The sequence below is a fragment of the Stegostoma tigrinum genome, chromosome 5 (assembly GCF_030684315.1).
Source record: "Stegostoma tigrinum isolate sSteTig4 chromosome 5, sSteTig4.hap1, whole genome shotgun sequence".
Lineage (NCBI taxonomy): Eukaryota > Metazoa > Chordata > Chondrichthyes > Orectolobiformes > Stegostomatidae > Stegostoma > Stegostoma tigrinum.
In genome coordinates this window covers 106,045,038-106,058,822 of record NC_081358.1, presented here as the reverse complement: position 1 = coordinate 106,058,822, position 13,785 = coordinate 106,045,038, and the positions used below count along the sequence as shown (strand labels likewise).

Here is a 13,785-nt window from a genome sequence, read left to right as displayed (position 1 = left end):
TCGTAGCTTAATTTAAATATGGCTTTAATTCTGTATCTTGAGAACTTGATACCTTCTTCGTAGAATCTTCATGCAACTGGGCTTAGAGTTTTCCAACTTCTAGTAACCCCTTTAAGGTTTTAAACAACACGCTGCTCTTCAGTTTTAAAGTAAATACCTTGCACAAAGGTAATCTGTTGCCTAACTGTTCTAAACTATCTCCTTTCTTCAGGAACAACTGTTTTACACATCCAGCTTTTGCCAAACTTCTGCAAATTTCACAACTCAACAAGATTTTCTTCAAGTCATAGATGGTTTCCCAACACAAGAATTAACAATTCCAGAAACTTTTAACTAAAGCCTAATATATATCACTGTTTAATCTGTTTGCTTCTAAAACTCTGCCAAACTTATTAATCTCCAAGAACTCTCACGTAATTTTCAAACAGAAGTCATAGTTGCTCCATAAATATTTGCAAGTTAATCACTAGATCTCTTCTCGCACGTATAACATCCACTTGTCACTGGTTCAAAATCCAGAACTTCAAATAATTGAGATTAAAATATATTGAAATCACACATTTGCTTCACAAGTGTACCACATGATTGTCAACACTATCATTGCTGATTACATCAGCGACTCTTCCAAAATCATTCTTTTCAGTCTTCATTCCATCATGCAGTATAAATGTGAAAAGTTAATCTATTGTTTAAAAATTGTGTGTATATTCTGCATCAATCGAGAATGGGTGATGATTGTTAATCAAAAATGCTGGTTCCACATTTTGAACCAATCAGAAAAATGCTGTGCTGGTGAAGATGTTGAGGTCTTATTGGAGATGCAGGGTGTGGGATCTCAGTGACAACACCGAAGGGAATGGCTACTGTCTGTAGAAACTGAGAAGCAGTCACACTGGTGGGATTGGTGGCTCCTAAGACTAGGATGAGGGCAGCATACAGAACTATATGAGGGTTTTCCAGGTTTTTTTTCAGTTGTGAGTGGAATGAACTTAACATATGCATTTTCAAAAGCATTTGGCACAGACTGAAAGAGCAGCAGGCTGAAAGTTCAGCCTTCAACTATCAAAATAACAGAAGACAGCACTTCCTTACCTTGAATCATGCTCATGCACACCTCTCTGATTCGATGGTCACTTGCATCTTTGCCCTGCAGATAAAGATTCTATTTAGCAGCAAAGACATATAAAAACTCAGAATTCTTTTTTTTTTCATTAGAGTTACAACATTGCAGTGTTGGAGTGAATTTTAAAAGTATATCTTGGCAGAAATAATTGCATTCACTCAAAAGCTCCAATCATGGAAAATCACATGAATTCTAATGCATACTTCTCCCTCCAGCAAGCATACACAAAAAGCACTGATGCACTGGAAGAATGCTAATTAATAGAGCTGATGGGGGTCCCACTTAACAAGAGGACAGAGCTGGAAATAGCCTTATGTTGCTGCCTTTGGGAAAACCCACCAAATTAAGTACCTTTCAGGAAAACCTCCTTCCCCAGAGCTGTCAATCTAATCTTTGTCAGTGAAAGTGGGTGGCAGTCGGTATGAATGTAATCAGGGAAGAGGTTGAGGATTACTGAGGGACCTAGAACACACAGGTATATAAGAGATGGGTAGTGGTCACAGTAGAGAGGGAGCAAATGTTAACAGAAAGGGCATCGGAGTTTTGATGCCAGCTGTCTCGGTGAGACTGTGCCTTTGAACAAGGGACTGTCCTCGCATCCGAACACTATTCCCCCAACACTCCCTGCATGCCCTCAGCAAACTGAGGCCTTGAAAGTGGACAATTATATCACCTTTGAGCTTTCCCGTTCTCGGGTAGAGGTATTAAATTCCACTCCAAGAGTTTATTGTCCAGGCTGGAAGAAGGAAACCCGCCAAAAGTCTCAAATTGCCTTCAGCTTTGTGTAGTGCCAATAAAACATGTCATTTATAGTCAAGGCCAAAAACTTTAGTCAATAAAAGGACAACAGTTACATAAAAAGTGGGCATAAAAACTAATAACTTGGTCACCTTGATTCAAAGTGAAAGGAATACATTTGAATATCAAGAGTCATAAAGGTATCTCAAAAAATTCTCCAAAATCATTCTCCTCACATAACCTTAACCTGCCACGAAGCAAACATCTCTACAATTCATGAAATGGGTGTGTCTGCTTACATTTGTAACTAATGTATTTGTAGAATAGTAAACAAATAAAAAAACCATCAACGAAAAACCTGAGAAAAATTCACTCCTTTCACCTTCAGTGCAGAGTGGAAACAGTGTATACAAGATCTATGAGGTACATTGCAGCAACTTATCAAGGTTCCTTCATAGAAACTTTCAAACCTACATCATCTTTAGCCAAGAAGGGTAAGTGCAGCAGACACGGGAATAGCGTGACCTGCAATTTCCCCTCTAAGTCAGAACACCAACCTGCCTTGGAAATACTTTGTGCTCCCTCAACCTCACTGGTTCAAAACCCTGGAGCTCCCTACTTAACTGCATTACCTTCTGAAGGCAGCTAGGGAAGGACAATAAATGCTGGCATTATGGGGATGTCTACGTCGCAGTAATTTAAAAAATGCTCTTTTATATTCTCGAGGTAAACATACTCTGAGAAATGAACAGCTTATTGATGAAGCAATCCATCTTTTCAGATAATGCTTTCCCTTGCAGTGATGATACACAGGTCTTGTCTCAGTCTATTAGTTTGTAAAATATTCATTTCACATTCAGATTTGAAAATTGCTGGCAAACCAGACATTCACTGCATAGGGCCTTTCAGATGGTGATCATTGGCTCTATTCTCAAATTATCATAAAGACCCCTTGCAATAAAGGAAACAGTGAGCTCAGCGCAAGACAAACAGAGGTCTAGGAGCAGTGGGCTCAGTAGCTTTAGCTCAGAATTTTCATTTCTCCCCCATACTGTACATAGCAAGTCCTCCCTCAGGTACTTACATCTTTACCTGGAGACCCAGGAAGCCCGGGAGCCCCTCGTTCTCCTTCTAATCCTCGAGCACCAACTGCACCTGAAGGTCCCTGAAATCCAGGACGACCACTAGGCCCTTGAGGCCCAAGTGGACCAGTTTCACCGGGTGTTCCAGGCTGTGAAGGTTAAAAATAATCAAAAGGCTTGACGCTGGCCAAAAGTGCACATTCTAATTTAAGCAAACAAAACACAATCAATTTCCTAACTGAATTTTTAATCAGTTAATTATACATTTGATAATAGTACAGGTAGATCTTAAATTTCATTCTGGATTGATGCGTAACCTTGCCTTCTTGACTGCTAATATTGGTCACTTATTCTGGTTTCATTTTATAGATACATGTTTGGACTTAACATGGAGAATGTTCATGATTCAGAAACTGTTAAAATATCTGAATAGTTTTTTATAAAAATAAGTCTTGTGTTCTTGGGCAGGAAGCCTTCATAAGGATAATTTTTATGTGGTCATCATTCCTTTATCCAGCTTTCTTCTTTAACAAAATGCTATCTGGATATTCAACCCATGATTTGTCTGAAAGATGGTTGAAATAGTAAGAGTTCGCTTTGCAGCAATGAGTGGAAAAGGTGGGTAAATGTATTGCAGTAGACCATTCATCATAAGTAAAATCTGGAAGATAACTATTAATGAAAAGAACAAAGCAAAAGTTGGACAAGGGTTTGGAGACTGTAAGTCGTCTGGTGGAGGTGTAGTAGAGGGTGTGAGGGACAAGCATGGGGTCTTGAATAGTTACTCAGACATTAGACTCTGTATTTAATAGTCTAACATATTCTGAGTAACTATTACTAATTTCACTGGAAGTATTTCAATTCTACAATTTAAATGAAAACTTTTGGAGGGTTCCAGTTGAAGGATTATTCTCCAGTGAAATTGTTTTGTTTCTGAGCAATTCCTTTTGAGACTGCTACAATGGGGATTCTGCAGGGGCCCCAGGTATATCCTCACCTGGAACAGCTGCCTGGCTCTCAGAAAATCCAGGCTATTATTTACAAAGTGATGCTGTTTTGATTTTTATGACTCATTTCAATTTGAACTTTTGTGATTGTTCCAAAACTGAATATTTGCCTTCCATCCCCATTATATTGACATTAGGATTGAGCACAACACCTCCTGCTCTAGCAAACTCATTGAGGAACTGGTCTTCCCCAGATGCCAGCTTTCTACTACAAGCTTCTGAAATCTAACCTTTCCCTTTCTCCAGAAAAATGGAGAAGTAGTTGGAATGGGACAGATTCCATCATATTTTACTTTAATAACATTGTTGTTAGAAATTTTTAAATAAATAGAATCAATGTTAAAAAGAAATCCCTTGAACAACTGATTTCAATCTATTGTGGGATATGGATGTGACTCATAAGGCTTGTTGTCTGTTACTAGTTGCTGAGTATTTCACTTGGCCATTTCAAAGAGTCAGTAACTTGGTTGTGGATCGAGAATCTCATGTAGGCCAGACTGGGTAAGGATGGAAGATTTGCTTCCCGAAATAAACTAATGTATCCATTCAGTTCTTAGTCACCATTACTGAGAGTGAGGTTTTTTTTAACAATACATTTGTCCTTGTTCGGTAGAATCAAGGATGTATTTTACAGCAGCTTAGTTATGTAGGACTTAGACTTAGTTCATACCTCTCCTTTCTTGCCTTGAACACCAGGAATGCCCTTTAAAAGACAAATATGTAATGTTCTTTAAAAAAAAAGAGCAATGCTTACAAATAAAAAAACCTAAGGGAAAATATTCACCTCCTGCTGTAAAAGGCTGCTGCATTGCAGGGTTGATCAACCCTTGTCCAGCTTACTGCCCAATTGGCAGGATTGAAACAAGTTCAGAAATTCCATGCAACCTTCATTGCCAACCTCATGAGATTGACACATTCATCTCTGTACAACTATACATGCATTCGCGTCCTTAAGTGGGAAAATGGAAATTTCCACAATCCCACAAAATATTATAGACATACAGGGAATAAATGCCATGCCTGTTGTAGATCAATATTTAAGAGTGGGCAATCAGCGAGAACTAATTATTTCTCAACCATTTAATGGTGGCTAAAATGCCCTTGTCATGACTTGTTTCAAAATTTTCAGCTTGAGGAGTTCGGATCGGGAGTTACACTGTGCAGTAACCGCTCACAGCAACTGGGTGGAGCAAGAGTTATGAAACACTGACAATGTCTCAGGGCAGAACCTGGATTTGCATCAAGACTCACTTGCTCCCCTTTTTCTCCACGTTCGCCATTCAGACCTGGTTTTCCCTTTTAAAAGTAAAATTTAAAAAAAATTCAGTCAGGCAGTGCATGAATGTGCCAGAGCCGTGGTGCGGTGGCAGTCACAGGTGACAAGCATTGGCATATTTGAAAGTAAATTGCTGGAGAAAATCATCATGTCTGGCAGCATCTGCAGAGAGTTCTGAAGAGGGGACTGGTCCCAAGACATGGATCCTGATTTCTCTCCACAGAAGCTGCTGAGTTTCTCCAGCTTTTTCTGTTTTTGCTTATGATTTCCAGCATATGCACATCTTCGGGTTTTTTTGGTACATTTGAAGATTATCTTCGAATATCAATCATCATTTTAATATTTACAACTGAAGTCTGATTCAGGCCATTATCTCGGTGCATAGATAGTTTACATAATAATGATTGGTAAGAAATTAATTGTGACAGTGGAGTGGATTTTAAGATCATATTTGTTTCAGGTGCCCAGCTCACCAACATCTGGTACAACCCCCAAGGTGTCCCACAAAATATGAAAATCAGCGGTCCATCCACCATTTGTAACATGATGAACTGTCAACTGAGCTTGTTACTAAGCCAAATGATTGGGGTGTTATTCTGCTCACACCACAATATGATTGGCATGAGCTGACATGATTGATTGGGCAATCCATGCTTTGAGTCCATGTTGAAACTAATGAGAAGGACATCCCACTCCTCAAAACGAGGAAAGCCTAACTCCATCGCCACTGATCAGCCAAGGATGCCCAACCAATCCCCACTCAAAAAAAAGGCAGGATTTACCTGTCTCCAGAAAACATCTCCTCACTTTCTCGCCCACTACTGGGTTTCTTTGGGCACTGCCAGGGCTGCTCCAGCAACCAGTCTATTTGATAGGTCAAAAAGGTCCCTAGCGCAGGAAGGGCTAAAGTCCCACCCTTTCCCTGTTTAACCAGTGAACAGTGCATTCTCACTACTTCAGGCTGGGTTCTGAAGATGACATGTTTGTTTTGAAACATTTCACTTCTTTTTCTCCACAGCTGCTGCCTGATCTGCTGAGTTTTGCCACCATTTTCTGTTTTTTTTTTCTCTCAGGTATCCAGATTAGACAGTACTTTGAATGGGAAAGTGTAGGCCCAGACAGGATAGTCTCATGTAAAGGGATGGCCACTCATGACAGAGATGTGGAGAAATTATTGGGGTGGCATGGTGGCTCAAAAGCACCGAGTACCTGGGTTAGATTCCACACTTGGGTAACTGTCTATGTGGAGTCTGCACTTTCTCCCCATGTCTGCATGGGTTTCCTCCCACAGTCCAAAGATGTGCAGGTTATGTGGATTGGCCATGCAAAATCACCCATAGTGTTCAGGGATGTGCAGACCAGGTGGATTAGTCATAGGCAATGCAGGGTTACAGGGGTAGGGTGGATCTGGGTGAAATACTGTTCAGAGGGTCAGATTGGATTCAGTAGACTGATGGACCTGCTTCAACACTATATGGATCCTATGATTCTATTTTCTAAGAAAGTTGTGAATCTGTGGAATTTTTTACTCCAGTGGGCTGTTAAGGCTGTAATCAGTACGGAAATCAAGGGTTATAGGGATCAGGCAGGAAAATGGATCTGAGAATTAACATGTCAGCCAGGATCTTAGTGAATTGGAAAACAAATTTGATGGGCTGAATGGTCTATTTCTGCTCTATTATGGTTTATGGTCGAATATGGAAACAGGAGAAGGTGTAGTGACCATTTAGTCTCTTCTGCATTAAATAACATCACAAAAACTGAAAGAACTGCAGATGCTGTAACCAGAAACAATAACATAAATTGCTCGGAATGTTCAGCAAGTCTGGCAGCATCTGTGGAAAGAAATCAGAGTTAGCACTTCAATTTGAGTGACACTTCCTCAGCATTTCATCAGGGTTTGAAGGAAGGGTCACTCAACCTGAAGCCTTGACTCTGATTTCTCTCCACAGATTCTGCCAGGCCTTCTGAGCTTCTCAAGCAATTTATGTTTCTGATTAAATAATATAATTGCTGATTTGTTTCGTATACCTGTATTTGCCATACATCCTTAAATACCCTCAGATGACAATCGTGTATCAATTTTAATAAAAATGTTATTAATCATTCTAGCATCAATTGTTGTTTGAGGAAGAGAAGTTCCAAAAGTTTACCATACCTCCCGTATAGACCTGTTCCCAAATTTAACTCCTGGAAGTCTATTACTAATTTTTAGATTGTTCTCTAGTTCCAGGTTTTCTAGCCAGTGGAAATATTGTTTTCCTACATTTTCTTTAAAATCAATAAGATTGTGAATTAAACAAAAATAACTGAAAAACTTTAGTCAATTTCTAGGGATAATAGGAACTGCAGACACTGGAGAATCCAAGTTAACAAGGTGTAGAGCTGGATGAACACAGCAGGCCAAGCAGCATCTTAGAAGCAGGAAAGCTGACATTTCGGCCCCACGCCTCCCCCCAACCCCCATCCCAGGCCCCAAGAAGACTTTCCACATCAAGCAGATGTTCACCTGCACATCTGCTAATGTGGTATACTGCATCCGCTGTTCCCGTTTTGGCCTCCTCTACCTCGGGGAAACCAAACGGAGGCTTGGGGACTGCTTTGCAGAACATCTACGCTCAGTTCGCAATAAACAGCTGCACCTCCCAGTCGCGAACCATTTCAACTCCCCCTCCCATTCCTCAGATGACATGTCCATCCTGGGCCTCCTGCAGTGCCACAATGATGCCACCCGAAGGTTGCAGGAACAGCAACTCATATTCCGCTTGGGAACCCTGCAGCCCAATGGTATCAATGTGGATTTCACAAGCTTCAAAATCTCCCCTCCCCCTACCACATCCCAAAATCATCCCAGCTTGTCCCCACCTCCCTAACCTGTCCTTCCTCCCACCTATCCCATCCTCCCACCTCAAGCCACAACCACATTTCCTACTTACTAGCCTCATCCCGGCCCCTTGAGCTGTCCGTCCTCCCCGGACTGACCTATCCCCCCCCCAACTCCCCACCTACACTCACCTTTGCTGGCTCCATCCCCGCCTCTTTGACTTGTCTGCCTCCTCTCCACCTATCTTCTCCTCTATCCATCTTCGATCCTCCTCCCTCTCTCTCCCTATTTATTTCAGAACCCACTTCCCCTCCTCCATTTCTGAAGAAGGGTCTAGGCCCGAAACGTCAGCTTTTGTGCTCCTAAGATGCTGCTTTGTCTGATGTGTTCATCCGGCTCTACACATTGTAATTTCATTCAATTTCTGTTGGCTGGCTTTCTGAATGTTCAGCATCTATAGAAAAGATATATGCAGTGTTGTTTTACCGGATTTCCTTTGAGACCAGGAACACCAGTTGAACCCTGAAAAGTCAAAACAAACGTTGGTTGACAGCGTCTGCATAATCCATCCATTTTCTGGGATTAAAACAATCAATATTGGAACAAGCGAGGCCTTGATGTGATGTTCTGGGGATTACTTCTTCAGAAAAAGAAGAGCAGTCTGCTTCTGTGGAGGTGCCTTTCTGATGTACACCACCTGATCTATGTAATGGTTTTCAGAGCTAACACACTAACTTTCAGATAGCCTTTGCCTGTGCGAGTATTTTCTGTTCAGTTTTGACTTTCATTTTGCATGGCACTGACATTCTCAAACGTCTTCATTATAGACACTTGCATCAGCCCATACACTAATGTCTTTCCATTGCCTCAGTGAGATGATCTGTCCACAGAGTCATTGAGTTATACAGCACAGAAACAGACCCTTTGGTCCACTTGTCCACACTGACCAGTCATTCCAATCTGACCTTGTTTCATTTGCCAGCTTTTGGTCCTTATCCTTCTAAACCCCATTCATATGCCTAGCCAGATGCTTTTCATATGTTACAATTGTACCACTTCCCTTGACACCTCATTCATTACACACATCACCCTTTGCTTGAAAAAGTTAAGCCTCAGGTCTCTTTTAAATCTTTTCCCCCTCACCTTAAACCTATGCCTTCTAGTTTTGGACTCCTCCAGCCCAGAGAAAAGACCTTGGCTATTCGCCCTACCTATGCCTCTCATGATTTCATAAACCTCCACAAGGTCACCCCTCAGCCTCTGACACTCCAGGGAAAATAGCCCCAGCCTAATCAGCCTCTCCCGTAGCTCAAACCCTCTAGCCCTGACAACATCATTGTAAATATTTCCTGCGCCCTCTCAAGTTTAACAACATCATTCTTATAGAAGGGCTACCAGAAATGGATACAGTATTCTAAAGGTGTCCTGTATAGCAGCAACTCCAAGACTCAATGTTCCGATCAACAAAGGCAAGTGTGCCAAAAGCTTTCTTCTTCGTCCTGTCTACCTGTCACTCCACTTTCAAGGAACTATGCACCTGCACCCCTCGGTTTGTTTGTTCGGCAACACTCCCCAAAGCCCCACCATTGACTGTATAAGTCCTGTCCTGGTTTGCCTCGCCAAAATGCACCACCTCACATTGATCTAAAGTAAACTCCACCTCAGCGAACAATTCCTACTTCACCATTAGGTAAGCAGCAGATTATACCGTACTTGCCCTGTTAAAAACAGCATCATGTCCTTCAGTGAAGGGATGGGCAATGAGCAAAATGTTCACCCAGACAGCATTCATTTCTGCTGCACTTCAAAGCATTTTAAAGTTGAATGTGTTTCAATCAATAATGAAACGTACCAAATGCTGCACTGCTTTCAGACCAGGCGGAAAACCTAAGTGTACAGAGGGAGTTAAATCCAACATCCGTACCAGCAATCCGAGTGCAGTTTCATCTGAGAAATAGCCGAGATGTATTCCAAAACTGGACTGGTGCACACAGACATCAGGTCAAACCAACCACCATTTTACAACTTCCACTTCAAGGCTGGCATCCATGAGAAGTGTTTGTCAGTATTTTTAGTGGGTGAAAGGTAAGCAAATGGTTGTCATTTGAAATTAAAGGGGTTGTATTGAGAGCAGTTCACCCTTACTAATTCCTAGTTCCAGATCTTTCAATTCACTAACATCCTTTCTGCAAATTATTTATCCATACTAATTTCAACTCACAGATATGTTCAGCTTTTCCTCTGTATGTACGTGCATACCCTTTGCAAGAAGAGTGGTCTGAGGATGCAGAGCAGGATTTATCATCCTTATAAATGCTGATTTGGCCTCTGCTCCATTTACTAACCCTAATAGTTCCTTCCAGAATTCAAAAGGTTTCAAATGTTCCCAGGCTTAAATCTCAAATTTAATTTGATACCTTTATCTCCTTTTGTTCCAGATCCACACTGAAACATTGAAACATGAAACAACTTTTATTTTTGGCTATGCCCCGTCCACTCCTAGTTTTAAACATCACTGTCTAATCACTCCTTTTTCCCACTTTTTTGTTGCTCTCCATGTTTGTATTTCCTCATATCAGGATCACAATGATCAGTCTGTGCTACATTATTTTAATATCCTCTATAATGTGGAGTTCAAATTGCAGACATTGTGTTAACTTCGACCCATTAAAGTTTTACAAACATGCACCATTATATCACTCGGAGTTTGTAGGAACTGCCAATGCTGGAGTCTGAGATAACAAGGTGAACAGCTGGATGAACGCAGCAGGCCAGGCAGCATGAGAGGAGCAGGACAGCTGACATTTCGGATCTGGACCCTTCTTTGGACTCTTTTACTGACAAAGGGTCCAGACCCGAAATGTCAGCTTTCCTGCTCCTCTCATGCTGCCTGGCCTACTGCGTTCATCCAGCTCTACACCTTGAATCACCATTATGTCACAACTTGTATATTCTGTCTCTTTCCATTCATTTAATTGAACTAAAACATGAACGAGATTAACAATAAAATCGATGTGTACTTCTTTTTGACCAAATACAGTCTATTTCATTTTATCTGCCCTAACATTGGTGAAAAACCCAAAGCTAATCCTTTACAATACATATGATACATAAAATTGTACCGTTTATTCTTCCACTTTTTATTACTAACTTACCTTGTCTCCTCTTCCTCCAGGAAAACCGAGAGGACCCTGGAGTCCTGGGCGACCACTGTCACCCTTTGACCCCTATTGATTTAAAATATCAATTAGTTGGAAAAATGAATGGACATCTGTGGCTAATTCAAGTAGAAACTGCAGTTGCACAGAATGTGTATTAGAGACAAGGTCAAAGTACCTATCCACATTCCTTACAGGTGCACACCATTTGAAATGTAAGATCTTTAAGGCAGGAGGTTGAATGATCTATTTCTGTCTCTATGCTGCTATACATTGCCTGGAGGCACAATGGGTAGCATACTTTCTTTTCATCCCTGGTAATCGTGGTTGCAAGTTGTTGGGTCAAGTGGCCTGCTGCATTGTCACGTTTTACGGCACTGAACTAATGCAGATGAAGGGTTGAAATCTCTATGGAGTCATTGTCTAGGATGTGAGATCAGTTCTGGCAGTATCATGGCTTATGTTCAGTGTGGTTCTGCAACACTAAAACTTTAAAATGATGATGGTAGGCTCACTGCTTTCATGTGGCTGTGCACAGGGTGCAATTTCCCACTTGCCGAGGAGTCCTCAGGAAATCAAAGGCAAAAAAATTGAGACTCAAGTGTAATGATTCATCCTTTACTTTTGTTCAGTGCGAGGATGGGGCGGGGAGGCGGCATTTGTATATTAAACTGATAGACAGGAGAATTCTGTTTGCTCTTGGCTCTACTGTGAAAAGTTTTAGTTTTCTCCTCTTTCAAGTCATGCCTGAGATGATTAACTAAACAATGAAACACCCAATGGATTGTTCCAGCTGAGTCACAGGAGTTATGAAGATCAGTATGGGTCCATATGGTGTGTGTTGCTCCCAGCAAAGGATGGATGTGCTAGAAATTGAAATTGGTGTGGGAACATGGAATTAATTTTGGAATCTCGTACCTTATTCGTTATGTTTGGGATGTTGGTGTCACTGGCAAGGCCTGCATTTGTTGCCTATTCCTAATTCTCCTTGAACTGAGTCGGTTGCAGGGTCATTTCAGAGCAACATTGAGGCCACACTAGATGACAATAGCACCAGAGAACCAAGTGAGTTTGGAGTTATGTTTAAATTCCTGCAGCTTTAGCGGGGTTTGAACTCATAGCCCTAGAGTTTCGGCCCTGGCTACAGCACTAGTTCAGTGACATTACCATTGTACCACTATCTCAATTTATGAGCTGTGTATGTCTCTGGCTGTTTGTACGAGGATTGGGTCAAATTCAGCTTGATATTCCACTCATCTCAGTAGCAGCATTTCTACCTGAGAGTCACAGCGCCATGAATTTGAGTCCTACTCCAGAGGCATGAGCACCCAATCTAGGGTGCCACTTCAGTGCTAAACTGAGGAAGTCCTGAACTATTGGAAGATACCAATTTAAACTGAGGTCCTGTCTGCGACATCAGCTGTATTCAAGATGGTGCCTGAGTGTGGTGACATTTTGGGAGCTATCTACAACAGATCCTCTTCTTACATGCCTTACAATTGTTCTGCTCTTCAAAATCTCAATTGTAAGTCTACTGGAGTTACAAGTGCTGTGTCTTAAATTTACTTCCAGCTTTAAAGATTCTGCGACTGAAAAGGCTCAATAACCAATGCTAGAATTGCAAGCCCAGAGAAATTCAGGGCTTACGGGATTCCCGCAAGTCCCACCTCCTCATGGAAATCTGGAATGGAAGCACGTCCAGTGCAGGAACAGGACCTGACCATACGGTGACCCGACATCATGGAGTCCTAACCAGACTGACTGCAAAACTCCCGGAATGCATATGAACAAGTCTGGTATACAAGACCCCACGGGATGCACCCACTTACCTTGCCCTCAGTAGGTCCGCAAGCCCAGGGGCCTCCAGTCTCCTACATGCCTGACCTTCCCAACTCATGGGAACCTGGAGCCAAGGTCAGAACAGCTCAGGAACAAGTCTGACCCAACAGTGACCCAATATCGAAGGGGCCCAAACAAGCTGACTGAAAGTCTCCCTGGAAAGGTCAAGACCATGAGTGGTGCCCAGGACCCAATCAGGAGCACACATTTACTTTCTGGAGCAGGAGACTTCCCACACCGACACCTGGGATTTACTAGGAGCAGCCACTGGAAATGTGGGAGATGGACCTGACTCCAGACGAGGCTGAAACTTGGAGTTTACAAATCCCCCTTCCCACTACATTCCTGGCAAACGTCCAAGCCATTGAGAACAAAATGAATAAACTAAAAGCTAGACTGACCTTCCAAAGGGTTTTGAGAGTTTGCTGTGTGCTCTGTTTTACAGAGACATAGCTCATTCCGGCTGCACCTGACTGCCCCTTACAACTTGAGCGTTTCTCAGTTAACCGAATGGACTGCTGGTTTCCTCAGGCAAGGCAAGGGTCAGTGGGGTCTGCTTCCCAATCAATGCCTTCGATGCTTAGACATAGCAGCCCTAGTGAGTTACTGCTCCCTGGACCTAAAGTATCTTAAAGTGCTGTCTCTGATACCTGCCATATGAGTTCATCTCCACTATCCTGACAGCGGTCTGTATCTCACACCACGTAAAAGTGAAGCGTGCACTTGACAAAGTATACA

The 13,785-nt window shown here is 42.0% G+C and overlaps 1 protein-coding gene across 2 annotated transcripts in view; it reads right to left on the bottom strand.

The window, feature by feature from the left end:
• The window catches only part of LOC125451406 (collagen alpha-3(IX) chain-like), a 113,954-nt gene that overhangs the window by 16,395 nt on the left and 83,774 nt on the right, over positions 1–13,785 (bottom strand). For both annotated transcript variants that reach the window (XM_048528451.1, XM_048528452.1), the window contains exons 30-35: positions 11,206–11,277; positions 8,537–8,572; positions 5,202–5,246; positions 4,621–4,653; positions 2,946–3,092; positions 1,093–1,147 (exon numbers count right to left, since the gene is read on the bottom strand). In XM_048528451.1, the coding sequence (XP_048384408.1) occupies positions 1,093–1,147; positions 2,946–3,092; positions 4,621–4,653; positions 5,202–5,246; positions 8,537–8,572; positions 11,206–11,277 (388 nt within the window). The remainder of the gene's footprint in view (positions 1–1,092; positions 1,148–2,945; positions 3,093–4,620; positions 4,654–5,201; positions 5,247–8,536; positions 8,573–11,205; positions 11,278–13,785) is intronic.